This window comes from Peromyscus maniculatus, chromosome 8 (assembly GCF_049852395.1).
Source record: "Peromyscus maniculatus bairdii isolate BWxNUB_F1_BW_parent chromosome 8, HU_Pman_BW_mat_3.1, whole genome shotgun sequence".
In the NCBI taxonomy this organism is placed as follows: domain Eukaryota; kingdom Metazoa; phylum Chordata; class Mammalia; order Rodentia; family Cricetidae; genus Peromyscus; species Peromyscus maniculatus.
The window spans coordinates 6,832,370-6,859,917 of NC_134859.1; the positions used below are offsets into that span (position 1 = coordinate 6,832,370).

Here is a 27,548-nt window from a genome sequence, read left to right on the forward strand (position 1 = left end):
TTCCGCGAGATTTTAGAAAATTACTTTTTTATTACAGTGTTTGGTAGAGGGTATGCGTGTGTGCACATGTGTGCTAAGAGTGGGTACAGAGGCCAAAGGACAACTTGGGGGAGTCTGGTCTCTCTTTCTATCATATAGACAGGTCACAGGGTCAAACTCAAGGTCATGTGACCTGGTGGCAGGTGCCATTACACCCTGAGCCATCACTGCAGCCCCAAGCAGTTCTATTGCATAATAAATTGCTCTAAATTTAGCATCTGAAAAGGGCCCACTATCCAGTTCTATAGATAAGAATCTTAAGTGGAACCCAGTGCTTTCTTTCGAAGGGGTTCACAAAGCCCAAGTCCTGGGCTGGGTGCTTGTATAGGAGGTCTTCTCACTTGGGCTCTTCGTAGGATTCAGCTCCGCAGTCTGTTTCCTCTACTTCTTTTGCAGGAGGTGGGGATTCAGTGTAGAGACATGCTGGGCAGTTCAACTGAGTTACGAACCCAGTCCTAGGGATCTACTTAAAGGCCAATATTATTATGAGAGACTTAACTGGATTAACCTTTTATGTGTGTGTGATTTATTTTTGGCAATGGTCTCACTGTAGAACAGGCTGCCCTTGAACTCATAGCAATCCACCTGCCTCTGGAATGCTGGGATTAAAAGTGTGAGTGGGGGGGCACTTATTCTGGTTTAACCTTCCTGTCTTTCATTTCTATCTGTCTGTTCATGAGGTATGGGACCATCTTGGAGCATAGGCAGCCTCTCAGGGCTCACACCTTGGAAGAAAACTGGCCCTCCTCGCCTCCCCAGACAGCCCTTCCTAGGCATGTTGGGCTTTTGGGGACCAGATCGTATACAAGCAGTTCGAGCTGTGTGAGTTCACGTGTGGAGCAAGCCCTGTCTTGTCACACAGACACACTTGCACGTGGGCGTCCGCTCCTCTGGCTCTTACTTTCTGTCTCCTCTTCAGCCATGTCTGCCTTGAGGGAAGGGGTGTGCGACAGGTTTGTCCTTTAGGGCTGAGCGTTCAGTTTCTTGTTCTCTGCATGCTGGCCAGCTGCAGATTTCTGCATCAATCACCATCTACCGTTAAATTAAGCTTCTTTGAGCAGTGTACTAATCTATGGGTATAAAGATAAGCATTCAGTGTCGGGGGGGGGGGGGGGCAGTTTTACTATGTCCATTTATCAGAATAAAGGTCCTGGGTTCTCCCTAGGATCTGTCACCTAGCCAGCCACAACTTTGGGGCCCAGTTAACAGTGCCAGGCGTGCGTTCTGTCTTGTGGAGCTTTCAATCCAATCAGACCGGTCGATTACTCCCATACCGTTCCTGTCACTGTTGCACTGGGGGTGCGTCCTCCCAGACCAGCAGTTCTGCAGTTCCCAGGGTTGCATGTAGCTGGGTGAGACTGATGACTCATCCCTTCTTAACGCCCATTATGCCCATTATTAACCTTCGTGACAGTGACCCAGATCTTCCTTCCTACTATGTAGTTTATATTTGCCCTGCTGGGGATTGAACCCAGGGCCTCACTCAAGCTCAGCAAGTGCTCTACTATAGAGCTGCACCCTAGTCCTGCTGGGTAATACGTGCTAATCACAGGACCAGCAGTGGGTTGGAGTTGAGATGCTCCTCCCAGTTCTCTTGTATAATAAGGCACGGTGCACAGGAGTGTGATAACACTGTAGCAAACAGTGTAACTGTATGAGAAGTAACGCAGGCAGTGTGGGGGGGGGGAGGCAAGAGAGGCTCTGCGTGACTCTTCTTCACTAGCCCCTTGGACCTGTGTTTAGGGGCCACACGTGGCCTCCAGACCACAGCTTTCGAGCTGTCTGCATACACATCTCTGACATGTCTTCAATCCATATTCTCTGTTTTATTTTGTGTTTGTGCATTTGTAGTGGAGGGTGTTGGGGTGACCTGGCAGGCCAGTGGGTTTCAGAAACCAACCTGTGGGAGTGGGTTCTTTCCCGTGTGTGTTGTAGGAATGGATCGAGGTTAGCAGCGAGTGCCTTTATACCTTGAGCCATCTTGCTGAAACATTTTTACCCAGATTCTTTTTTTTTTTTTTTTTTTTTGGTTTTTCGAGACAGGGTTTCTCTGTGTAGCTTTGCGCCTTTCCTGGAGCTCACTTGGTAGCCCAGGCTGGCCTCGAACTCACAGAGATCCGCCTGGCTCTGCCTCCCGAGTGCTGGGATTAAAGGCGTGCGCCACCAACGCCCGGCTTTACCCAGATTCTTGATGAACTAATTATTACTTCTAACTAGATGCTGATTGGGTACCACAGCAATTTTGTTTTGAGTTTTTATTTGAATTTATTTTATCCTGAGGTTGGAATGATTTGTTCCTTTTCAGTGAGGATCATCTCAGTGTATCGGGGGAGTTCATGTATGGGCGAACCTGATCATGAGCTCTGAAGATTCAATGGTGCATCTTACTTAGATGCTTTCTTTATCATTATGTTCAATGATGAGAGAAGTACATCTAAGTTCAGCATCACTCTCTGCATTTTTAAGCATGTGCAGCAAAAATTCAGCACCTTTTGGGCCACTGGCCTTGTATCCAGCCTCACTGTGGGCCTGGGCACACCCACTGACTCCACCATTATACTCCCAGAAAGGCACACATGGCTTTAAAGTGACATCTTTCAGATACTTGGTAGCATTTTGGATAAGCATGCTCTTGATTGCCTGGGCAGTTTTCCTGTGTGTTCATAAAGTAGGTAGGTACTGTTTTCTGGGTTAAAAGAGAGGTGAACCGTCTTCACAGGTCTGCTAGGGATGTTTACATGAGGAAGAAGTACAATAGATTTGTTGATGTAATAATTCATGTGCCATACAATTTACCCATGGAAAGTGCACAGCCTGTGACCCAGCGAGAGAAAGGGAGTTCCTGAGCAAGCTGCCTCGTCAGGCTGCCTCTCTCGACTAGCTGAACTGGTAAGCTCTGGATTAAATGAAAAGGGTGGAGCAAATGAGGAAGATTCCTGGAGTCAGTCGCAGGCCTATACATTCACATGTGCATTTGAACCTGCACATACGTGCCCACACATGTGAACACATATATATACACAGTCATACTACACGAGAGAAAGAAAACACTGACTTCTAGAGGCTAACAAGCCAAAATGTTCTTTTTTTTTGGTTTTTTGAGACAGGGTTTCTCTGTGTAGCTTTGGAGACCAGGCTGGCCTCGAACTCACAGAGATCCGCCTGGCTCTGCCTCCCGAGTGAGTGCTAGAATTAAAGGCCTGGGCCTGTCCCCCCCCCCCCCCCCCACCGCCCAGTCCAAAATGTTCTTAAAGGGTCAAATCATAGTCTGGAGAATTTTCTTTTTTTTTTTTTTTTTTTAAAAAAAAAAGACTAAAATGTATAGTTAGGGCTGGAGAGATGGCTCAGTGGTTGAGAGCACTTGCTGCTCTTACAGAGGACCTGAGTTCAGATCCTAGCACCCACACTGGGCAGCTCACAATGGCCTGTGACTCCAGCTCCCTAGGTACTGTTGCCCTCTCCTGACTTCCCAGGTGGCAGGCAGGTGCACAAACATGTACACATAATAAAAACAAAGTATACAGTTAAGTGGTTTCTGGTATAGACACAGGGTTGTCTATGACCCTGATCTAATTTGAGAGTGTTTGCATCTCACTCCAGAGGTACCCTGAGTTCTTGTGTCTGTCATCTTGGTCTTGCCTTGATAACCTCACACCATTCATCCCCCAAACCCCAGTACTCCAGTCTTTGGCCATCAAGAATCAATCTATTTTCTCTTTTGCTTGGGATTGATTTGCCTGTTAAGGATCTTGATGGAGTTGGAATCATCCGGTATGTAGCCTTTGATCTGTGTTCTTAGCTCATGCTTTATCCGTTATAGGTAGCATGTAGTGGTATCTCGTTCTTTTTCACTGCTACATAGCATTTCACTATGGAAAAAATATATTATGTTAACTACCTCTAGTCAGAGAATCCTACGTCTAAAATGTTATAAAATCTGGAATTCTCTGAACACCAACATGATGCTAAAAGTGGAACTTAATTGTGTGTGCTCATGCATTTGTGTCCACATATGTGGAAGTCAGAGGATGACTTTGAGTCCATTATTTAGCTGCTATAATGTGGGGTCCAAGGATCTGATTGGTCAGGCTTGGTGGCAATTTAACCTGCTGAGCCTTTGTGCTGGCCCCAAGGAGTGAAAAATTTTATACCTGACCTCATGTGGGGTTGCAGTCAAAATACAAAATACTGTATTATCCTCATGCTGTCAGAAACTGAAACATATGAATGTTGTCTTGGCTTGGGTCCCACCTCAAAGATACCTCATTATGTACACTCAAAAATTCCCCAAACTGAAATGTGAAACTAATGTGTCCCAAGGGATATTCGGCCAGAACCACCTCTCTTTCACCCACCTTGTTTCCTTTCTTTTCTTTTTTTTTAATTTACATACTTGAGTGTGTGTGTGTGTGTGCTTTTGCAGGCACACCCACATGTGTCATGGCAAGAGAGTGGAATCCAGAGGACAACATGCAGTTCCACCATGTGAGTCCTGGGGAAGGAATGCAGGTCATAGGACTTGGTGACAAGTACCTTTGCCCACTCAGCCGTTTTGCTGGCGTCTGCTTAGGTTTTGAACTCAGCAGAGGAAGCAGGGTTGGCTGGTGTCCTTGGGCAGGGTAGCATGTTCTTGCACTTTTATCCTGGATTGGCTAGGCATTTTCTTGCAAGTTATGAAGTGCCAGAAAAGGTTCCTTTTTTTTTTTTTTTTTTTTTTGCCAGTGCAAGTTGCTCAATAGTATTTGTGAGAATTTGGTATGACTACCCCTCCCCCACCCCAAACTCAGGGTGATCGGGGAAGGGGCTGATTCCTGGTGAGTCAGGTGCTACTTATGTGATCTGGCGGTCTCATAATGGGAAGCCTTCATAATGGGAAACCTTCATAATGGGAAAACTTCAAGCCTATGAGATGTTTTTGTTGTTTGAGACAGGGTCTCCGTGTAGTCCTGGCTGGCTTGGAACTGGCTATGCCTCTGCTTCTCAAGTTCTGGAATCAAAGGCATACACCACCACACCCCGCAATCTTTTTCTTTTTAAAATCCATTTTAAAATATATTTTTAATAAGCCAGCACGCCTGAATACCAAGTCAGCTGGGGCTTCGGCCTTAAATAAATCAACTTTTCTTCAACTCTCTTAAAAAGGTCGTTTCGTAACATTTGACTCCCGAAGCCTTAGAGAGGTGGAGGCAGGAGGATCAGGAGTTCAAGGCCGTTTTCAGGTACCATAGCAAGTTCCAGGCCATCCTGGAACACCCGAGAAGCTCGTTTTCAAAACGACAAAAAGAGGAGATCCGTCTTTCTGAGTGGATGATCGTGGCCAATCTGGGGGGGCTAGCAAGGAAATAAATGAATGTTGGAGTAGGTGAGATCACCTTATTGGGTTTGGGGCGCGAAATAGTGAAGTTTTCCCACCGCCTTATTGGATCCGGGGTGCAAGAAAAGTGAAGTTTTCCCACGTATCCGCCCGGGTGAGACCCGAGGGACCAGTTAAGGGCGGTAAAAAAGGCGCCGAGCCTCAGGTCCGGGTCGAGCCCAGTTCCCGCGGGCACGCTCCCCTCGGCCGGACCTCGGCAGCCCCGGATCTGCGCCCGCCTCGCTGACGAGAGGGGGGCGCCTGGCTCCAGCAGGGCGGACCGCGGGCGCGCCGAGCCGCAGCGCAGGGCGGGCGCTCCTAGGCAGCGGCGGGCGGGCCGCTCCCCGCTCCGCCTCCCGCTCCGCCTCCCGCTCCGCCCGCCGCCCGCCCTCGTCTCGTTCGCCCCGCTCTCGCCCCCCATGCGGATGTGACATTTCACGCCGCCGCCATTTTGAGAGCGAGCCGAGCCGAGCCGAGCCGCCGGGCGCCGCATCCGCTGCCGGAGCCCCGACGACGACGCCGAGGAGGCGGAGGCCTCAGCGCCCCGAGCGCGGCCGGCCCGTCGCCCGCCCGCGCAGCCTCAGCAGCCGCCGCAGCCGGCAGCACCCGGGCCCGCAGGCTCGCCGCGGCCCGCCGGGCCTCCAGTCTTCCGCGCCCGGCCCGAGGCGGGGCTGACTCCGCGGCCCCCGCCCGGCCGCCCTCCGCCCCCGGCCGGCCCGCGGCCCCGCAGCCCCGGCCCCGGCGGCGGGAGGCGGGCCCTGCGGCGGCGGCGGCGGCAGCGGCGGCCGCAGCGAGCGAGGAGGCCGCCCGGCCCGGCCCGCCGGCCGCCCGCCCGCCTCGGCGCCGAGATTGGGCGAATCGCGAGCAAGTACGTGCGCGTCTCCCTGCCGCCGCCGCCGCCGCCGCCCGCCGCGGGCCGCCCCGGGGCCGCCGCCGAAGACGCGCGGGAGGAGGAGGAGGAGGCCGCCCCGCCGCCGCCGCCGCCGCCGCCGCCTCGGCTAGCAGCCGCCCGCCCGCCGGGCCCGCAGCCCGGGCCTCCGGCTGCAGGCGAGGCCCAGGCCGCGGCCGACATGAACCACCAACAGCAGCAGCAGCAGCAGAAAGCGGGCGAGCAGCAGCTGAGCGAACCCGAGGACATGGAGATGGAAGGTGAGGCCCGCCGCGGGGCCGGCGCTTTCATTGTGGCCCGGGCGGCCGCGGGAGCCACGCGAGGGCCTCGCCATTTTTAAGCAGGCCGGGCTGCCGCTCGGCCGGACCCGGACCGGCAACTCCGTGCCCGGCCGGGCTGCACAGTCATGCGGCCCGGCAGGGGGTGGCCGGGACCCCGAGTTGAGCGCATTGTGCAGCGCACGGCCTGCTGGGCACAAAGCGCCCGGGTCGTAAATTAGGACCGAGGTGTGCTGGCTCCCGGCACCCAGGTCGGGAGGCGGGCCCCCGGGACCGTCCCCTTTCCGGGGTGTGTGGCTCTGGCCTGGCTGGTTGGGCCAGCTCCCCGGCCGGCCGCTGAGCGCCGAGGAGGTGGGGGCGGGTGCGCCAGCTTCACCTGCACCTGCTTCTGAGCGCGCCCCCGGAGATCCTCCTCCCAATAACTTGAGCTGCGCTGCCCAGCGTCGCGCCTAATTGCGAGGACACCTGCGAGGCGCGCAGCTGTCCTCAGCCTTTGGACTGACTGACTCGGAGTGCGCACTCAGGTCCGCCTAGTTTATAAGTTACCTCTGCTGCTGGACAAGTTTGGGTACCTGGCTCTAGGTGGTGCCGTCCACATCCGGCCAAGTGTGTGCTTGAAACTGTGAAAGTTCCGCCGCACATGGCTGCCTCCAACAGCATCAGACTAGACTCTGGAGGTAACGCGTTCGGCTTTCTACCCCAGCGGCAGGAGTTTTATCTTGGTACTTTTTTTTTTTTAAACTGGTTACAGATCAGAGGAGCTTGGCTATCTGGATTTGGTGTAAAAGCGCTGTCAAGGCAAGGGTCTGACTCCGGGGGATCGATCCCACGCTGCGTTGGTCATTCGCTAGCACATTTTATTTTGTTTTTTTACTTGGTGCTTTGGACGAAGCCAAAACAGTTTGTTCCGTTACCTGCCTTAAGGGGGTCAGGCAGGCAGGAATACCAATGAGGGACACCCGAATGGACCATTAGGTGGTTTGTTCTCATTTTACTTTCAGCAAGAGAAAGTGGGTTTCATAAATGAATGGAGGTCCTAAGGAAGTTAGGATAAAACCATATTTGTTCGGTGGGGCGCTGCATACTTTGAGAATACTGATCCATGACTCCTGAGAATAACTTGATGCTGGTCAGTAGGTGTTTCTTAAACAATTGTCTGACCATGCTGCAGATGAAAAAGACCCTTTAGTGGGTCTTACCAATGGCAGTAATGGGGTGAGGGGAAGAAGAGTTGCGTCCATGCCAAGGGCTAGACTGTTTTTCTTGGCCTCAACAAGTCAATAATTTCAGAGCGTCTTGCTTGTATGCTTAAACCAAATAGCTGATGGGACTCATTGCTGAGAGAATTGTCTATTCCTTTAATGCTATACTTCACGCACATCTAAGTGGAGAGTTGTATTTGCACTTTCTTCCTTTTCAAATAGCATCAGATGTAATAAAAGTCTTGTGTTGTGGGCATACCAGTGATAGTCAAGTTGGACATTGCTGGACAGCATGTATCAGATACAGACTGTACATGGGAAAATGTGCAAAAGTTGCAGAAGCTTTGCTAAGAGACTAGGGTGATCGTCACAGGTTTTCACTCTTTAGATCCTGGGCTTCTTGTGTGCTTCCAAGATGTTTCTCATGAAGCTTCCTTTTCCTACCAGAGTTTGCATTTGTGAGTTAACCCAGTTTTAGTTGTTAATGGATGCTGTGGCTTTTAGTTTTATTGTTCAGGCTCTAATTTCTAGAAAATGCGGTCTTATAGGGCTGTGATCATGTGAGCTAGTAGTGTCTTGGTCTGTGTGGGGTGCCCACAGGTAGGGTGTATGTGTGTGTGTGTGTGTGTGTGTGTGTGTGTTAGGCAGTCTGTTTTAAGTCTTCCCATTCCTTAAATAGGGTGCTATGCCAACTGTTGTCAATTAGGATCAGGAAGAGTAGAATACTTCTTCCAAAATCTGGAATAGTGGAACTGAGGTAACTCTGGTAGGTCTCTGAAGCCAGGCTGTGAATAGGATCTGGAGGGAGTTAATGGCTTGCACCAGCCTTGGCCTGGATTCTGTAGAGCCAGCAGCTGGAGGGTGTCAGAGTTCTGCCCAGCTTGGGAAGGAAGGCTTTGTGAGGAGCATCCTGTCTGCCCGCCCTCTGGGGCAGGGTGGTTTCGGTGGAAAGGGAGGCCAGGAGACTGGTTCTGTTGGTTGTTTTTCCCCTTCTATCAATAGGTCAGGGCTAGTTTGCTGTCCTCCTGCCTCACTCTGTTGGAGTTACGTTTGTTTTTTACTGACCTCTGCACAGTGCTTGCACATCCGCTAGAGAATTGGTTATTTTTAAAATGTCCTATTATGAGTGGTGAGGAAAGTATAGGGAGAGAGAAAATGAGGGACAGTTGACTTGTGTTGTAACCACAGGCCAGAAAAGCAGCTTGTCCTGCCTTCTGCTGGGAGGTGGAAGCAAGGCCCTTACCTAGTCATCTGACTAGGGATGAATTTGACAGTTTATTTATTATCTCTTTCAGTGGCTAAGGTCTATAATCTGAAGAAGGTGGCTTACCTGTAAGACTGGTGACAATCCTGTTGAGGACACAAAAGCTTTTCTGAGGCTTTGCCTGTGCCGCAGAGTAGCTAACAGAATGTGTTGTTTCCTGGGTTGGCACTTAGCCCCACCAGTACTGTTTTCAAAATGTAACATCTGAGACCAGTAAGTGGTCCTTGAGACCACTGCAGTTGACTCTGAACCGTTTGGTAGTGGTGGGTCCCTTTCACATCTGTGTGGGCAGATGGAGGGAGCTTCAAGACATCCTTTTTGCATGTTTGTGAAAAGAAGGTGAATTCTTGCCCATGCCCACCAACATAGACTGGCTCTGCAGCTTTACACCTAAAGTAAGGCTCCTTGTGGACTCATCCAGTGGACTCATCCAGTGAGGCTGATCACTATCCTTATGTAGATTTTAAAGTTTCTTTCTTTCTTTTTTTTTAATTTTATGTACATGGGTGTTTTGCCTGCATGTATGTCTGTGTGAGGGTGCCACAGACTCCCTGGAACTGGAGTTAGAGACGGTTGTGAGCTGTCATGTGGATGCTGGGACTTGAACCCAGGTCCTCTGGAAGAGCTGCTCCATCTCCAGGTGGAGCTTAGAGTAGAGGAGAAATCTGGTGGGGCCCAGAAGCCTGTCCCTCTGATTGATGCCAGCCAGTCAGGTTTGGCTGTTGAGAACTCCCTCAGCCTGTGTGCTGCCAGGCTTCCTAGCGGCCTCTGGTTAGAGTCTCCTCCGCAGTCTGACGATGACAGACAGCACAGATGGAGAGGGACGGAAGGACGGGTGGTCTTACTTACCCTTGCTTGCTTTGACTAGTTTTCCTTCTTAGTTCTTTGGACAGGGAGGTCATTAAGTTAGTTCACAGTCAGGCAGTGCTGTGGCAGAGTTGGCAGGGTTTTATTGAGAATTTGTGTTTAGTTGCTATGTGGCCTGCCTGTGGCTTAAGCTATTGATGCCTCAGTGTCCGCATCCTAGGAAAAAGGTCATCCTTATCTGCCGGGGCTGTGCTGAAACCAATGTCACCAGTCATGTCTCGGACAGGGACAAGATAGAGGCACAGATGCACACTGAATGTTGTAGCTGTGTGTGGGCAGACTTGCAGCTGAGGTGAGGAAACACCACAGGTGAGGGAGGCATGCAGAAATGCCTGCTTGTGACTATATCTTGACAGAATGGGGGACAGTGACCCAATATCAGTTTAGGAAGTGTTCTTTATGAACTCCTGGTGGATCAGTCTCATTCTTAGGGAGTATATATGACGCCATGACTAGTTAATTCCTGGTTTTGATGGCCCATACTAGGGATATAGAGTTAAAGGTAAAAAATTAGGAGAAAACGAAAAGGTTTACAGGAGCTGAGCAGATGTGATGTCTGGAGACATTTGTTCTGGAGATCTGAAGCTCCAGCAGCTTGGTGACCTTTTCTGTTTAGTCTTTTCCATTGCTTGGAGACAAGGTCTAATTGTAGCACAGGCTGGGTTTGAGTATCCTGACCCTTTGGGCCGCCTCCTGAGTTCTGGGGTTACAGGTGTGCACCACCACACACTAATTTGTATAATGACTGATTTGTATCACGTCATTCTTAGTGGTTGAGTCCTGGGTGGCGGCGGCAGGAAGACAGGTGACCAGGCCTCAGACTTAGGAGGTAGGTTTAAGGTTTTTTGTGGGTCCCTCATACTGTTATCAGGTTTTCCAGTCAACATCTTTTTTTTTTTTTTGGTTTTTCGAGACAGGGTTTCTCTGTGTAGCTTTGCGCCTGTCCTGGAACTCACTTGGTAGCCCAGGCTGGCCTCGAACTCACAGAGATCCGCCTGGCTCTGCCTCCCGAGTGCTGGGATTAAAGGCGTGCGCCACCACCGCCCGGCTCCAGTCAACATCTTAAATGGGGTCCTTGCTGGGACTTTTGCAGTAGCCCTCTTTCTGGTCTGTTACTGCCAAAACTGGCTACCTATGGGAAGGAAGAAAAGATAGATACTCCAGGAAAGTGGCCAATATCACAAATCAGAGCCGGGCAGGTGGCACTTAACAATCCTACCCAGCACTTGGGAGACAGAGGCAGGAGAATCACAAGTTCTAGGCAGTCATGGGCTACATACTGAATTTTCCACTTGGTCTCCCATGTAACACCAAGCAAGACCTCAAGCCATTTAGATGTCATTGTTAAAAGCTACAGGTCATCTCAGTCAACTCCTGCCTTCATCCAGCCAGACATGCACCACTGTGTTTGCTTGAAAAATGGCCACCTCAAGTTCCTTCTCGGGTTTTGGGAGATGATGCCCAGGAACTAGGGTTTTCAAGGAACTCAGGCTAGACAGTAGTGTAGAAAGCTGGTGACTGGCAGTACACTGGTCTTGTGAAAGGGAACTGGAGCCATAAGCAGTAATGCTGTGATAGCTAGTAGCTGATTCCGCCTCATCACCTTTTCTTGGAAGTTACATTGAGAAACAGGCCTTTCCTGCCCCCTCAGTGTCCACTTGGGCTTTTCTAGACCTTCATAAGGTGTACTGAAGGCTGCTTTTGAATGTTTCCTAAGTTTACTTTTGTTACTGTTTCCAGTTGTTTTTAGAAGAGTACTAACTACTTAGCTGGATATTGCTGCTTGTTCTCCAAGCTGGGGTAGAACCTGGGGAACAAGGTTGTAACAGGGTATTTCTTGACAATGGCAAGTGTTAAATGTCACTGCTTCATAAAGAAGGTGTTCTGAACTACTTTGGACTTCTGAAAGTGTTGTCAAGTGTTGTGCAGAGGCTGGGCAGTCCTGCCACTCTTGTAGAAATGATGTGTTCCTTGGCTAACAGAAGTCAGACAAGTGGAAATGGTCGAGGATACGCAGACTTGTGTGCAGAAGGTTAGGGCTTGAAGGTTTACTGGAAAGTTATTTCCAGAGTTTCTTAGGACAATGCACTGCCCTGGGCTGGAACAAGGTGATAGACACTCAAAGTGAGACCAGCAGTGAACCAAACAGGAAGGGAAGAGGGGACAGATGCCTAGAAGAACCCCTGTCCTGAGAAATAGAGTGCATGGACTAGAAGGGTAAGGTGTAGCCGCAGCCTAGGTGGGCATTTGCCAAAGCTGGGCCTGGATACTCAACTGTGCCTTTTTGCCTGTGTTTTGTGAGAGTTGAATTCTTAGATCAACACATAAAGGGTGGATGGAGATCACTGCTGAGTCACAGTTGTTGATAGATAGATGCCCACGTGTCTTGTCAACAGCTTATCTATCTAACTGACAGGAGCTTCAAATTCATTGGTGTTTGAAACCTAGGAACCAGCCAGTGTGGTCTCAAGCTGGTGGATGGGCCCTCGTTCTTTTGGGTAATGAGAATGTAAAAGATTGAGAGGGGTCCTTGTGGAAGCAGGACAGTTCTGTGAGACTCTTCTGCCTGCTGCAGATAGTAAAACCTGGGTCCTTTGTTTTCATCTCATACCAGTGGCTAAGGTTCCCTGATTGTCCTGTGCTGGGAGAGCAGAACCTTATATTAGGTGTCAGCCCCAGAATATTCTACTTGGGAAGGTCTGTTTTTGATTAACTGGCATGTTGCTTGAAGAGTGCTGAATGAATTCTAAAGGCAGCTTCTCTTGTAGAATATTTACATGCCAGATGTAGCCACAGGTATTTATTTGGATAGTGAGCTGACTCTTCTGCCACGTTCCCATGGTACCTTCAGAAACAGTTAAGGGGGCATCACTGAAAACACATGGTACTGCTCTGAATGTGTAGGCTGAGCAAACCTACAGCCCCCTAGGAACTGGCTGTGGGCCACTGCCTGGGTTGCAAGTGTGTTTCATCAATATCACTTTGGGGAATAGGTTACATTTGAAGACTCTTAATTGATCCCAGCAATTTCTGTTTTAAAACAACACGTAGGAGTTGGCATGTGTATGCCAGCTTAGGCAAGCACCTCTCTTTAGGGTATAATAAGGGGGGTTCCTATGGAAGTCTTTAGTCTTCTAGTTGTTAGGTCACATGAGTTCACAGGGAAATCTGTTTGATCAAGCCAACTGAAGTAGTAAAAAATATTCCTAAGTCCATGTTGCTGCCGTCCCCCACCCCCATCTACCTACTTACCTATCTATCTAGGTATAGTTTCTGTGTAGCCCAGGCTGGCCTAAAACTCTCAGAGAGAGAGAGCCGTTTGATTCTGCCTCATGGCTGGGATTAAAGGTGTGTGTCACTATGCAGTGCTGTTTTGTAGTTTCAAAAATTAGTATGTGTGTGAGTATGCATACTGTGGCACCCTGTGGAGGTCAGAGGAAAATGTATGGAATTGGTTCTCTTCCCATGTTTACATGGGTGGAACTTGGGATGCCTTGCTTGTATGTGGCACCTGCATTTACCCATTAAGCTGTCTTGCTGGCTTTGATTAAATGTTTCAAATTTTTACTATTTTGTGTGTGCATCATATTGGGGGGCATGCATGTTATAGTTCTCCTGCTTCAGCTTTCAGTGCTACGATTACAGGTGTGTACCACCACACCAAACAGTCTTACTGCTGTTTTATAGCCATCTTAGATACTTAGAATTTCTTCCCAAGTGAGTCATCTATCCTTCCCCCTTGTACTTCTAAGTTAAAGAAGTGAGCTTAGGCTGGGTGTCATGGCGCACGCCTTTAATCCCAGCACTCGGGAGGCAGAGGCAGGTGGATCTCTCTGAGTTTGAGGCCAGCCTGGTCTACAGAGTAAGTTCCAGGATAGGCTCCAAAGCTACACAGAGAAACCCTGTCTGGAAAAACATAAAACAAAACAAAACAAAAACGTGAGCTTAGGTGCTGACCCTGAGAATGCCCCTTACGTAGATGGTGAAGTGGTCTTAGCTGGCTCCTGCTCTGAGCCTCCTGCTGCTGCTAATGATGAAAACAAACTTGGCTTTACATTTTAAAATTTGAAACCAAATCTTGCTATGTAGACCAGGCAGGCCTTGAACCTGTAACACCCATCTGGGATAAGCATTCGCTACAGCACCCAGTTTCCATTTTTATATAGTGACAAAGGGAGTGTGGCTTAAGGGTTAAAAAGACTCTTAATAATCTAACCACACACCTGGCAGCTCTGCACAGCATCCTTATGATGATGGAGGTCAGAAATTTTCAAGTGTTGGTAGCCTATGGAGAATGCAGATACTAACACAGTATTAACACAGCTTTATTGCCCAATGTTAACCTAATCAACCTGGTGCGATTGGTTTCTGATGACATGAAGTCAGTATGGTGAATGTTGGGAAAGATCCATTGTATCCCAGAAAAGCAGAATGAATAAAAGCAGTGACAATTTATGGATAATTTGTGGTTCCCTTCTCAATAGTGTTGAATAGGGTATATCAGAATGCGTCGAGGGTCAAGATTTTTTTTAAAAATAGTCTAGTGCTGTGGATAATACTGTATTAGAAACACAATGCAACTGAATTAACTAGATAAAATGGTCATAAAAATACAAGTCCCAGGTTATTAGCAAGTTAAGCAAACGCAAGATTACATTTCAGCATTGTATTCAGGGTGAGCAAAAATTGGGAAAAAAAAATACAGACTAGGGGTTGGTTGCGGTGGTGCAGGCCTTTAATCCCAGCATTTGGGACAGAGACAGGCAGATCTGTGAACCTGAGGCCAGCCTGGTCTGCATAATGAGTTCCAGGATGTAGAGAGACATTGCCTCAGGAAAATAAATACAGAAAGTACGTGTTTAGAGGAAGTGATTACAGGTGGCAGGCACAGTGCTAGCTGTTGGGTTATTGTGCCCCCTTTCCTCCTTGACGGCCTCAGAGGGAAGGAGCCTGTTTGGGTGGTGGGTGGACTCTAGTGTCATGTGGAGTGTGGATGGGATGCTTGGGAAATAGAGATGTCACAGATGAGTCTTAAGAAGGGCTAGTGTGACCAGAGATGAGAGGCATTTGATATTTCCCGGTCTCTCATTAGGGCTCAGAGTTCATAATAAGCAAAAATGTTTCCATCATCTCAAAGAAGTCCCAGTGCTCTTAACTGCTGTTCCATCTCTCTACCCCAAAGACGATCATCCTGTTTTAATCTACAGGGCCAGTGAGCTTGTCAATGCGGCAAACCCCTTCTGCAGATGTGATTACATTCAGGGTCCTCAATGGGGTCACCATACTACCTTGTCCAGTGGGCTTAGTGTAATTGCCAGGGTCCTTGGCATGCAAAAGGGGAGAGGTGGAACTGAGTTGGTGTGATAGAAGAATGTGACCAGCCCTGCTAGCTTTAGAGATGGCCGTGTGTGGATGGCTTCAGAAGCTGGAAAAGGCAGGCACACCTTGACTGTAGCCAGGGAGATCTACTTCATACTTCTGAACTAGAAGTTTGGGCAGTTGTTTTCAGCAGAAAGGATATTGGCAAGTTCTAAGATGGGTCAGAAGCAGTACATGGATGTTGAGTAGACACAATGCCTGGAGACTCTCAGGAAACTGCACTGAGGTTCATTGACCACAATGTGGTGGACAATCAGTATACAAGGTCAAAGGATGTGAAGTCACTCATACAGCTCTGAAAATTAGGTTACCCCCTCTCCCCTTGTGAAGTATCACACAGAAATGGGTGCTGAGGGCTTGGGGAGATGACTGAGTCACTTTTAGTCCCCAAAGCATGAGGATCTGTGTTCACGTCCCCAGTACCCATGGAAAGAAGCTGGCTGCAGCTGTGCACTTTTAATGCCAGTGCAGGGGAAGTAGACACAGGCACTTCCAGGCCACCTAGTTTTGCTGAATTGGCAAGTTCTGGTTCATCAAGAGACTCAAACCCTATCTCAAAAAATAAAGTCAGGATAGCGAGAATAGCTCAGGGGATAAAAGGCATTTGCTTCCCAGTTTTGTTGACTTGAATTTGATCATGAGCCATGTTAAAGTAGATGGAGAGAACAAATTCCACAAAGTTGCCCTCTTAATTCCATGCCTTCCCACAATATCATGTGCACATACAAAATAAAAATACAAATAAAATGGATATGGATAAAAGAAGACAGCATTGACCTCTGACCTCTACATGTATGTGTGCATATTTGTGTGTTCACATCTGCATGGAGACATGCATGCACCAACAGACAACAAAAACCAGGAATGAAGCCGAGCAGTAGTGGCGCACGCCTTTAATCCTAGCACTTGGGAGGCAGAGGCAGGTGGATCTCTGTGAGTTCAAGGCCAGCCTGGGCTACAGAGTGAGATCCATGAAAGGCGAAAAGCTACACGGAGAAACCATGTTTCGAAAAACCAGAAAAACAAGCAAACAAACCAGGAATGAGCAAGTAAAAGAAACATTCCCTCATCTAGCACAGGAGACAGTGTGGGGTTGGAATTCAGGCCATTTGCTGTTCATGCTGGGCACAAGAGCCATTGGCCATATATGTAGCCAGTATAGTCTTACATTTAAACACCCCTTTGGCTTTCTTCCAGGGTTTTTTTTTTTTTTTTTTTTACCTCATTACTCCCCAAATGGTAAACTGCAGTTCTTCTACTAATTGATTTTGCTTACCCCATACTTTGAATATTTAGTTTATTGCCAAAACTGGCCCGGGCCATCCATATGGTGCAGCAGGTGGAATTTGATCACTGATTAACGAGGACTATGGGGGTCCAGCCCCTCGATAGTCCCCTCCCAGGGTCCTCGGAAGGCTCTATCAACCAGCAGAGAATCTTTAGGGTCGGTAAATCAGTCTACGCACTCAGAGTTCTTTGATCCATTCGCTTTAATTCCTCTGGCATAACATCCTTCATACACAGCTTCAGTTCTGTTCTCATGTCTAGCTCCTTTCTTGCCTGATTTCTCTCTATATTTATCTACTGTCCCCTCTATGTTCTATCTTAATTCCTTCATCTAGTTCTGTCCCTTCTAGGTTCTCATCTATCTAGTTCTTTCCCCTATCAGCTCCTCTCCTGTCTCCTTCTCTCTCATCTGGCTCTTCCTCATCTTGTTCTTCCCCATCTGGCTCTTCCTCATCTTCCATCTCGTTCCTCTAGTCCTCTCTTTTAGCTCTTCAATCTAGTTCTTCCCCATCTCAGCTTGTTCCTCTCAAGTTCTTACCCATCTCGTTCTTCCATTCTCTTCTCTCTTCCCCGGCCTGTCCTCTGCTTTACAGTTATATATCTCCCCAAAATCACAATCCTCCCCTCCACCCAGGACACTCAGCCTGAACTTCCTCAGGCAGTGATTGTCCACTATCAGGATCAAATGGAGGGTTGATAAGAATTACAAAGAAGGGCACTAGTTGTTAATTACCATTTGTGACCCAAAGGGGAAGTGACTAATGAATCAACTAAAGGCTAAATATGGGTAATATCTAAGAAGAGGGGTCTTACGTGCACAACTATAACCTTAAATGTGTTTGGTAAAGGATGTTAAAAATCTATAAGTTGCTAGGTCAATGGGAGAAAAATAAAACTGTCTTCTTTTTTCCTGTGGCTCCTATCTGTCCAAGCTGTCTGCCGTTTTTCTGCAGGGTGGGGGAAAGTGTGCTCAGTCTCTAGGCAACCTGTGTACAGCTAGATGCCTCTGGTGGGTGATACAGGGAGGTTTGAACTGGGAGTTCTGGCTGAGCATAGCTGTTAGCACAGAAGTTTATCTAAATATTCCTAGAAGTGGTTAGGTAAGTAGTTAGAGGTCTATAAAGTTAGTAAGGCTGTAAGAAAGAAGGGCCTAAGCTAAATTGTGTAAAACTATTACTTAGTGTGCACCTGGCCTATGCGGCGTCCTCTTGTGAATTTACTGTAAGTCAGGAGACTTGTACGTGGGCTGCTATCACTTGTTAGTCCTTGGAAGTTGGGCGTCCACCTGGGTGGTGTATCCTGTAGTCCTTGAAAGTGGCCAAGGGAGATATCTGATTCCAGAGAAAGCCTTTCTCTGAGGCTGTTCTCCAAATTACCTGGAATGTGTATGTCCAGAGAGTGCTCAGTCTACACTGTTAGTCCTTCTTAGGGAAAAGTCAATTGGGAAAGCTATGAAGGCACACATGATTTTCATAACAGAATACAGCTGATATATAACAAGCCAAGTAACACCAAAAACTCCTTGGGATTTGGCTTCCTCTGGAGGAATTCCATGATCCCTCCAGGTAGTGACTTTGCCATAACCAGCTGAGTTCTTATGATATATTCCTGCGGCCCGCAACAACTGATAACAAAAGATACTAAGCACAGTGCAAAACTGTGGTAGGTCACTTTTTATCATTTATTGTCTGTGTGATGTGTGCACCATGACATGCAGAGGTCAGAGGACAAATTTCACCGGTCAGTTCTCTCTATTGTGGATGCTTTACCCAGTGAGCCATCTTCATGGCCTGATCACTCTTTGGTAATCAGAAACATATTTGAATATGATTTTGATTTGGAATAAATCATCCCTAAAGGAAACCATTCTGGGATCTATGTAGTTGTATATGGAGAGATTTTTTTTTTGTTTAAGGACATGTGTTGTGGGCTCTGGGTGGTCAACATTTCAGAACAACCAGCTCTCTGTGTACATGCTTGTGGATGTACATGTGTTTAGAGTCAAGACATCAGGTGTCTTCTGTCACTCCCTATTTTGGGGATAGAATCTTACTAAATCCGTAGATTGGCTGGACAGGACCCCAGGGATTATATTGTCTCTGTGTCTTCAGTTGTAGAATTGTAGATAGGCACATGCCACAATGCCTAGATACTTGTGTGGGTGTGAGGTTTGGAACTCAGATATACATATCTACATAGCACCCCCCCCCCTTTTTTTTTTTTTTGAGACAGAGTTCCTCTTATGCCTTGGCTGTCCTGGATCTCACTCTGTAGACCATGCTGGCCTCCATCTCACAGAGATCCGCCTGCCTCTGCCTTCTGAGTGCTGAGATTAAAGATGTGCACCACTACCCCCTGGCCCAGAAAACACCATAGTTTTAAGATATGTTCATCTCCAGAAAACAGTACACTCAGCAGTTACTCAATGCACCGTAGTCCTCAGCATCCACCAGTCTTTGGGTTCTGACCTGCTTGTGCCGAACCTCCCAAGGCTGTGGAGTTTGTGACTTCTTGTTAGCTTCTCTTAGCATTGTCCGCATTGTGTTGGTGCTTAGTTCTTTGAGTTGAAAATAGTTTAAGAGCTGTGGATTCTCACTATGATTTAGCCGTGCAGATTCTCCTGACTCCATCATTTTCTTTCTTTGGAGACTGAGTCCCACTTTAATAGCCCTTGGCTAACCTGGAAATCACTATATAGACCAGGCTGATTTGGAACTTGCAGAGATCTGAGTATTTCTGTCTCCTGTGCTGTGAGTAAAGATATAGCCTACACTTTGGGCTTCTTTTTTTTTTGTGGGTGAGCAGAGGAAATGTGTTTATTATGGGAAAGTGAGCAAAGAACTCCCGAGAGTGGGCTCCATTGGAGGTATTCCTAGTTACACTTTAAAAAAAAGTTTATTGCTGGGACTGGAGATATGGCTCAGTGGTGAAGAATGCTTGCTTCTCTTCCGGAAGACCTGGGTTTGGTTCCTAGCACATGACAACTCTGCATTCGACAAATTCTTGCCTAACCTAGCCAAGGTTACATAGCATTGCCTCAAAATTTTTTTAAAAGTTAAGGGCTGGCTTGATGACTCAGCCACCAAGCAAGGTTCTCTTGAGTTTGATCCTTAGGACCATCTGGTGGAAGGAGAGTCATTCCTGCAGGTTTTTCTCTGACCTCTTTGCTCCTGAGCTTGACCACCTGAGCCTCTACCCTAAGCACACTGAATGAGTAAATGGTAGACAATTAACATTGTTTGGGCCAAAGAAAAAGTGTATTCACAGCACATATATGGAGTTCAGATGACAACTTTAGGGAGCTGGTGTCCTGTTCCCCACCCCCATCCTGTTTTTTCAGACAGGGTTCCCTGTGGCCTTGGCTCTTCTGGAACTTACTATGTAGACTAGATCTGCCTTTGCCTCCCTAGTGCTGGGATTAAAGGTGTACAGCACCACACCCAGAGGTGGTCTCGTTTCAACCACCTTGCTTACTTCAGGCTGGCTGGCCTGGGAGCTTTGGGGATTATTTGTATCTTCCCATCTCTGGAGTACCCTGATTACAAGTGAGCTCCTGAGTCTGACATTATGTGGGTTTTGGGGATATAAACTGAGGCTATAAACTTTGTGTACAAGAGCTTTACCCACTAAGTTGTCTTCCCAGCAAACTGGTTTTGTTTTTTCTTTTTCTCCCTACAGACTGCTTGTTCTGTATCATTCATTAATGAGACTGCCCTCTTGAGTTCTGTTTGCGCTCTCTCTCTCCCTCCCTCTTTCTCCCTCCTTCTCCCCTCCCTACCCACCCACTCACTCACCCATCCATCCACCTACTTACCCATCCATCCATCCATCCATCCATCCATCCATCCATCCATCCATCCATCCATCCATCCATCCATCCATCCATCCTCTCTTGTAGTTCATTGGAGACAGTCTCACCTGTAACTGTCCAGCCTGGTCTAGAGCTCAGATCCCCTGCGCAGTCTCTGACTTGTTTGGATCACAGGTATGCACCACTGTGCTTTGTTGTTGTTGTTGAGCTTTTGTTAGAATGTAGTCAGCGAGCGGTCCTGTGAATGACTGCATCTGGATTCCCTGCTGTTCTTCGTGTTCTCCACACAAAGGATCCCCTTTGTCAACAGTGCATCTTGCTTATTGCAGCTGGTATTGAGTGAAGGGATTCTTACCCGACCCGCGTTCCATTTTCCAAGTAGTTTTGCTTATCTGTTTCTTTGTCTGTGTATAACTGTTAGAATCAGCTTCTGTTTTTTTTTTTTTTTTTTTTTTTTTTTTTTTTTGGTTTTTCGAGACAGGGTTTCTCTGCGTAGCTTTGCGCCTTTCCTGGAACTCATTTGGTAGCCCAGGCTGGCCTCGAACTCACAGAGATCCGCCTGGCTCTGCCTCCCGAGTGCTGGGATTAAAGGCGTGCGCCACCACCGCCCGGCTAGAATCAGCTTCTGTAGCTGTAGAAATAGTCACCAGTTTGACAGGGTTTGTGTTGCAAAGTGTGATTTTATTTTTGAAGTATACTCTTGAATTAACTTGTGTGTTTACGTGGTATTCTATGGACATATGCATGTGTGGGAGTTGCACTTGTGTGTGAGTGCCAGGCCAGGGAGGACCGGGGTCCCCCTCTACCACTTGCTGTCATTGCGGCATCATCTGACTGAACCTGCTCTTGCATTTTCTCACGGAGGCTCGAAGCCACCAAGCCCCAGTGAACTTTCTGTCTCTTCCCCGACATGACTACTAGGATTAGAAAGCGTGCCTAGCTTGTTTGGTACCTGGGTTCTGGGATCCAAACTCTGGTCATCATGATTGCATAACAAGTACTCATCTGCTGAGCCATTTCTTCAGCCCCCATAACATAGGTTGGCCTAAAGCTTTCCTATGTGCTCAAGGATGACCTTGAACTCCTGATCCTCCTGCCTCCATCCCAAGTGCTGAGATTATAAGAGTGCAGTACCATTCACTGTTCACAACACGTGTAGTCTCTCTTGTCAGTCACTACTTCAATGTGTAATCTGAGAGACCATGTTTGCCATGTTGAGTCTTTCTATTTCTGAGCACTTAAGTTTCCCTCAGTGATTTGACTTCAAGAATGGCCAATATTGGGGCTGGAGAGATGGCTCAGTGGTTAAGAACATTGGCTGCTCTTCCGAAGGACCGAGGTTCAGTTCCCATCACCCACATGGCAGCTCACAACTGTCTTTAACTGCAGTTTCAGGAGATCTGGCATCCTCACACAGACACACATGCAGGTGAAACACCAATGCATATAAAATAAAAATAAATAATAAATTATAAAAACAAAAAAAGGATGTCCAGTATTCATGTGCTATGTGGACAGCCAGTGTTGGCTTCAACATTGCTTTGTAAGTTCAGTTGCTACCCAGGGTGGCCTCCTTTGACTTACATTAAAATCAGGCTTTTGCTGTCAAGTTTTCAGAGTACCTCTGGGCACTAGTTTTTCAGCCCTTAAATGAAAGACAGGGTACTGGGTGGATCTCTAAGGAGAGTAACCTGGCATGGTGGTCTGTTTGTATGACTAAAGATGGGACATTCAACCTGTGATGAAAGTGTTAAAATAGATTTCCTGTTAGTCTTAGCCAAATAAAAGAACTTAAAATATTTATTTTTAAGTTTTATTTGCTTTTATTTTTTCGAGGTAGGGTTTAATCTGTGTAACAGCCCTGGTGATTTGTAGACCAGCTGGCCTCAGACTCAAGAGATCCACTTGCCTCTGCCTCTGGAGTGCCGGGATTAAAGGAGTGCACCACCATAGCAGGCTGAAAGCTTTTTGGGAGACGAGGTCCTCTTTGTAGTTCACTATGGTTATTTATCTTCCTGCCTCCGCTTCATGAGTATCCACATTATAAGTCCTTTTGGGGGAACGTTTTGTGTATATCCTTTTTCAGTGACTTTGAAGGAAAACTAGGTAATGAAGGAAGGAGGGTGCTGGTTCTAAGGTGTAAAGAGACCTAGGCTACAGATAGCTACTGGATGTCTGCACCCCCTTTCCCTCATACAACTTGCAAAAGACTACCCAAGGAGTATTACTTTCAGCTAATATATTTTAGTTGTGTTTTTGGTGTTGATGTGGTGTGCAAGTGTGTGCACTATAACTCGCTGAAAACATCCAAAGCAGGGAGCCAAGGGTAAAAAGGGAAGCTTGTGGTTCTTATAGATGATGTGAACCTACCTGGTCCTGTCTATGCAAGGTCAGCTTTTATGCTACTTTGAATACTATTCCTTTGGCCACTCCTTGCCACGGGTAATGTCTGGCTCTTGCATTCTTGTTTGCCATGCATGCTGTGACTTTTTCCCCCATGGCAGTTGGTTACTCACCACAGTTGAGCAGATTTTAGTGTTTTGTGAAGTGAATACTTAGGAGGAAACAGTGCAGTGCAGTCACCAGCTCCTCAGTATTTCACACTCCTCAGTTCCACTGCAGTGTTTAGACCAGAGCTCGGAAGATGGATTACAATAAGCATCTCCAGGGCACAGATTTTTACATGATAAAGCCAAACTGAAAGCCCCAATTTTATTTAAGGAATACAAATTACATGTGTCTTTCCTTGGGGCTTCATTTTCATGTAACTGATGTAAATCAGGGTTCTTTTAGACCATAGAGCTGTTCTGTAAAATGGGACCTATTTCTAGCTTTCAGGCTCCACTGCTTTTAAGCTTGTGTGGGCACTAGCCCCTGACGCAGGTTTCCTGCTTTGTCGGACAGATGCCTGGAACTAAATACCCAGTGCAAAAGCCCAAGTTGGACTACTTTAGCTTCATGAGATCAGTAGACAAATCTTACTGCTAATGAGATAATCAAAGGAATTCATATGCTGACTGGAATCCACATCAAATAGAGGCCCACTTTGACAGAGGAGAGACAAGCTAGTCGGTTTTCATCAAGATTTTTGCAGGACTAGTATAGTAGCTTGGAAGGGGTCCCTCTTGCCTATGATGGCCAAGACAGAGAGAGGTCCAAGCACTGAGTACTGACTGCTTCATTCTTGGTTCTTCTGTCAGGTCCACAGTGCCTTTTCGTAGCGTGAGTGTCTTCCCCTCTGTCCACGGGGGGCTCAGAGTGTGAGTTCACCTTAGTCTTCAAGGTCCTCCATGGTGTGGTCCTGTTTCCCTCCTGCCTTTGGCTTCAGTCACCCTGTTCCTGTTCTTTTGTGGCTTACTCCATCCACCCGGTGTGGGTCATTCTCACTAGGGTTTGTCCACCTCACTGCTGCTCTGTGATCTCCCCCAGAATCTTCTCTGGCTGTGGTAGGTATATGCTAAGTCCAGCTCCTATAACTTTAAACCCAGAACTCTTCATTGCCATTTACCACGTTTGTGCTGGAGAGTTAGTCCTGTGGTCAGGGTTCCCAGCCATCGGCTATAGCTCTGGTCCTGGATATCAGTGTGGTCAGTTGTGCCACTGGAGAAAGGCTAGCGGATTCTGGAAGCCAGAGAGACTCCTTGGTGGTGAGACAGAGTGCTGCAGGACTAAAGCCCAGGACCAGGCTGTGTGTTGATCATTCCAAGTGGCCAAAAACAAAAACAAACACCACAAACATACAACCCAGAAAAGCCGGGTACCCTCCTCTTCCTCACCTGTCTGCATCTATGCTGGATGGCTGGGACTCACCTATGTGGTGTGAGAATGTGCTCACCAAACATTGAGAAGGCTGACAGCTGCTGTTGGGGTACCTGGTCCAGCAGTTCTTTGACCGTAGGATTAAACATCCCTTTGTTCATACAGCATTGGTTGCCTTGCTAACTTAATATTTATTGGCTTTTAAGAACTCATCTTTCAAAATCCCAAAATAAGAACAGTAGAGCTGAAATGCTCTCAGGAGCTTTATTTGTAAATAAATCCCACAAATCCAACCAATGGTTGCACAGTGCCCCCTTTTCACCCTGTCTGGCAGTGAAAAGAAACGTTGTTACATGCTTGAACGTTTATGCAACACTGTTGAAATGACAAAGAGGACTCTCACTCCATTCCTGCCCCCTGAGACAAGGTCTCACTCTGTAGCCCTGGCTGTCCTGGAATTCTCAGAGATCCTCCTGCCTCTGCCTCCTGAGTGCTGGGATTAAAGCTGTGCACCACCACTCCCAGCCTAAAATGAAAGAGATTAATGGTTGCCAGGGGTTGTGGCGCCAGGTTGTGTTATAAGAGGAGCAGAGACAGGATGGAGAAGTTGCTGAGCAGTTAAGAATGTTTGCTGCTCCCCCAGAGGACCTGAATTTGTCTCTCAGTTCCCACTGTGTCTGCCCACTTCACAACCAGCTGCCTGTAATTCTAGCCTCAGGGGTCTGATGCCCTCTTCTGTCTTCTGATTGGGGAAGGAAGTACACATATACAAATAATTTTTTAAAAAGTACTCTTCTGCTGGAATTGATCTTTTCTGATTTCTCTGGTAGTGGATACAAATCTACATGTGTGCTAAAATCATATAGAGTAGAAGTAATTGCTGAGAATTGTGTTTGGGATTGGTGGATTATTTCTGGACCAGATGGACTAGGGCCTAGTTTTGTTGTTTGTAGTAAGGAAAAGAGTACATAGTCGTGGAAATCTCATTGTCCAGGCTGGCCTCAGGTCCCTCATCTTCCACCACCCCATCACTCTGCTATGTGATTCCTATTATGGAACCCAGGCTTCCATGCATACTTGGCAAGCATTCTACCAACTGAGCCCCAGTCCAGTACACAATTTTAAAAAGCATATATACATGTTTAAAGCAACTTATTAGCCCTCTCAGATTGATCTTGACTTTTGTGCTCAGGCCCAGTACCTTGTGACATGGCCTCTTACCAGTCTGATTGTGACTTTAATTAGCCCATTGCCCACACTAAGCTAGTGCTTGCTTGCTAAGTCACATCCCCAGTCTCTCAATTGGAATTTTGTTTGTTTTCAAACTTTCCACCTTCCTGCTCCCTAGTGCCATTCATTGTGTATCGCTATGATCTTGATTAGTAAAATGCTTGAGTTTTTACTGTCTCTGTTCCAGTCCAGATAATATACTCTCCCACTACCATGCCCAACACAGTTAGGGACATACCTGAATGGAGTGGTAAGGAAAGGGGAAAAGGTAATAAATACACAGGGCCAGAAAAGCTGAGATCAGGTAGACTGGGCTCTCTGGAGAAATTATATACAGAGAGGCAGGATACATACATACATACATTCGGCTGAAGGCATCAAGGAGGCTGAGTTAGCCAATCTTGGTAAGGGAGCAGTCTTTGGGCTGTAAATGGGGTGGGTATTTTGGATTTTTTTTTTCATTCACTGTCAACATCCACACATGGATCAGAGGAAAGCTTTGCCATTCCTCTGAGCCTCACTACTTGGGGGGAGAGGGGGATTTGCCAGTTTTCCTCCCCGTGAGCCTAAGGCTGTGGTCCTTGAAATGGCCACCTCACATCAACAACACACATTCACTTGGTACTGCACACACTGTCAAAGCTTCCCCTGCTCTCCATATCTCCACCTTGCACCTGCTCCCTTCTAGTGTACTTGTTGCTTGGTGCGGAGAAACTTCATGTTTCAGGGGGTCATCACGCCGTGTCAGTGGGTGAAGGCATTGCTACCAAGCCTGACCTGCTTTTGATCCTAGAGCTCCACACAGTGTAAAGGAGAGAACCAACTCATTCAGGTTGTTCTCTGAACTGTACATGTATTTGACATGACTTGTACATTTACCCCCACACAAATAATTAATAAAATTTATATATAAAAGCCCTTGCTAGGCGGTGGTGGTGCAGGCCTTTAAACCCAGCACTCAGGAGGTAGAGCCAGGCGGATCTCTGTGAGTCGAGGCCAGCCTGGTCTACAAAGCAAGATCCAGGACAGGCACTGAAACACCACAGAGAAACCCTGTCTCAAAAAAACCAAAAGCCAGGGCCGGGCGGTGGTGGCGCACGCCTTTAATCCCAGCACTCGGGAGGCAGAGCCAGGCGGATCTCTGTGAGTTCGAGGCCAGCCTGGGCTACCAAGTGAGTTCCAGGAAAGGCACAAAGCTACACAGAGAAACCCTGTCTCGAAAAACCAAAAAAAAAAAAAAAAAAAAAAACAAAAAAACAAAAAAAAACAACAACAAACCAAAAGCCCTTTTAATCTTTAATATTTTTTCTCTTTAGTTGTTTGAGATCTAAAGGCATACCCTGTATGACACATGGTGATAAAATTTTCTGTCAATCCTTTTCTTTCTTGGACCTGAGGACTTAAAATAATTTAAATTTTGGAATCATTTAGATTTATAGAGAAGCTAGAGTTGGTACAGGGAATTCCCTTTCTTTTATCCTCTACTTGGTTCTCCCCTAGGTTAAAATTGATGGAGATCAATTCACAGATGTGGAATTGACCTTAATACATTACTGCTCACCAAACTCAAGGCTTCACCAGTGTCCCATAAATGTCCTCTTTCTGGTCACGTGGTCACTTTACCTTATCTGAATTGATGAGGTTGTTAGAATATATTTCTTGTCCTAAAAACAAGAATTTTGCAGGATGCTTTAAAAGAAAAAGAATGTTGAGGTGTACAGCTCCTGGAGATTCTATGCATTCACTCCGCTGTGGACGACAGAACCTTCCCTCTCCAGCCCCCCAGACTCGCTGGGCTACAGAGCCATGAGACATGGCTGGGAACTACAGGCTTGGGCAAGAAGGTGATTCAAGACTTCCAGACCAGTACCCGCATAGCACGGTTACCCCTCAAATGATTTGGGGTTGTTGATTTAAGTAGTATCAGACTAAGATATATATACAGAACAATAGATCAGTACTCCCCCTTCTCCCTCCCTCTTTCCTTCCCTCCCTCTTTTTCTGTCCCCTCATCCTTCAGAATCTCTCTTTCACCTTCCTTCTTTCCCCTTTCTGTGATACTGGAGATTGAACATAGGGCCTCATGAATGTTCTAGGTAAGGGCTCTAACTAATACTCTGGTTACATAGAGTTTCTGTATTAAGTAATACTGAGTTGAGTTTACTATGAGTTGAGAGGAGGGGAGAGAGG

General features: G+C 47.3%; 1 protein-coding gene across 5 annotated transcripts in view; it reads left to right on the plus strand.

Annotated features, from left to right (window-relative positions):
• The first annotated feature begins 6,331 nt into the window (after nucleotides 1–6,331).
• Usp7 (ubiquitin specific peptidase 7) overlaps nucleotides 6,332–27,548 on the plus strand; it is a 55,694-nt gene continuing 34,477 nt past the window's right edge. Inside the window, exon 1 of one of the 5 annotated variants that reach the window (XM_006992115.4) lies at nucleotides 6,332–6,541. In XM_006992115.4, coding sequence (XP_006992177.1) covers nucleotides 6,463–6,541 — 79 coding nt within the window. In that variant the 5' untranslated portion in view covers nucleotides 6,332–6,462. Of the gene's footprint in view, nucleotides 6,542–6,710; nucleotides 7,237–27,064; nucleotides 27,455–27,548 lie in introns of those variants that run through there. The other 4 variants (XM_076577897.1, XM_076577894.1, XM_042283551.2 and 1 more) reach the window with 4 other exon arrangements.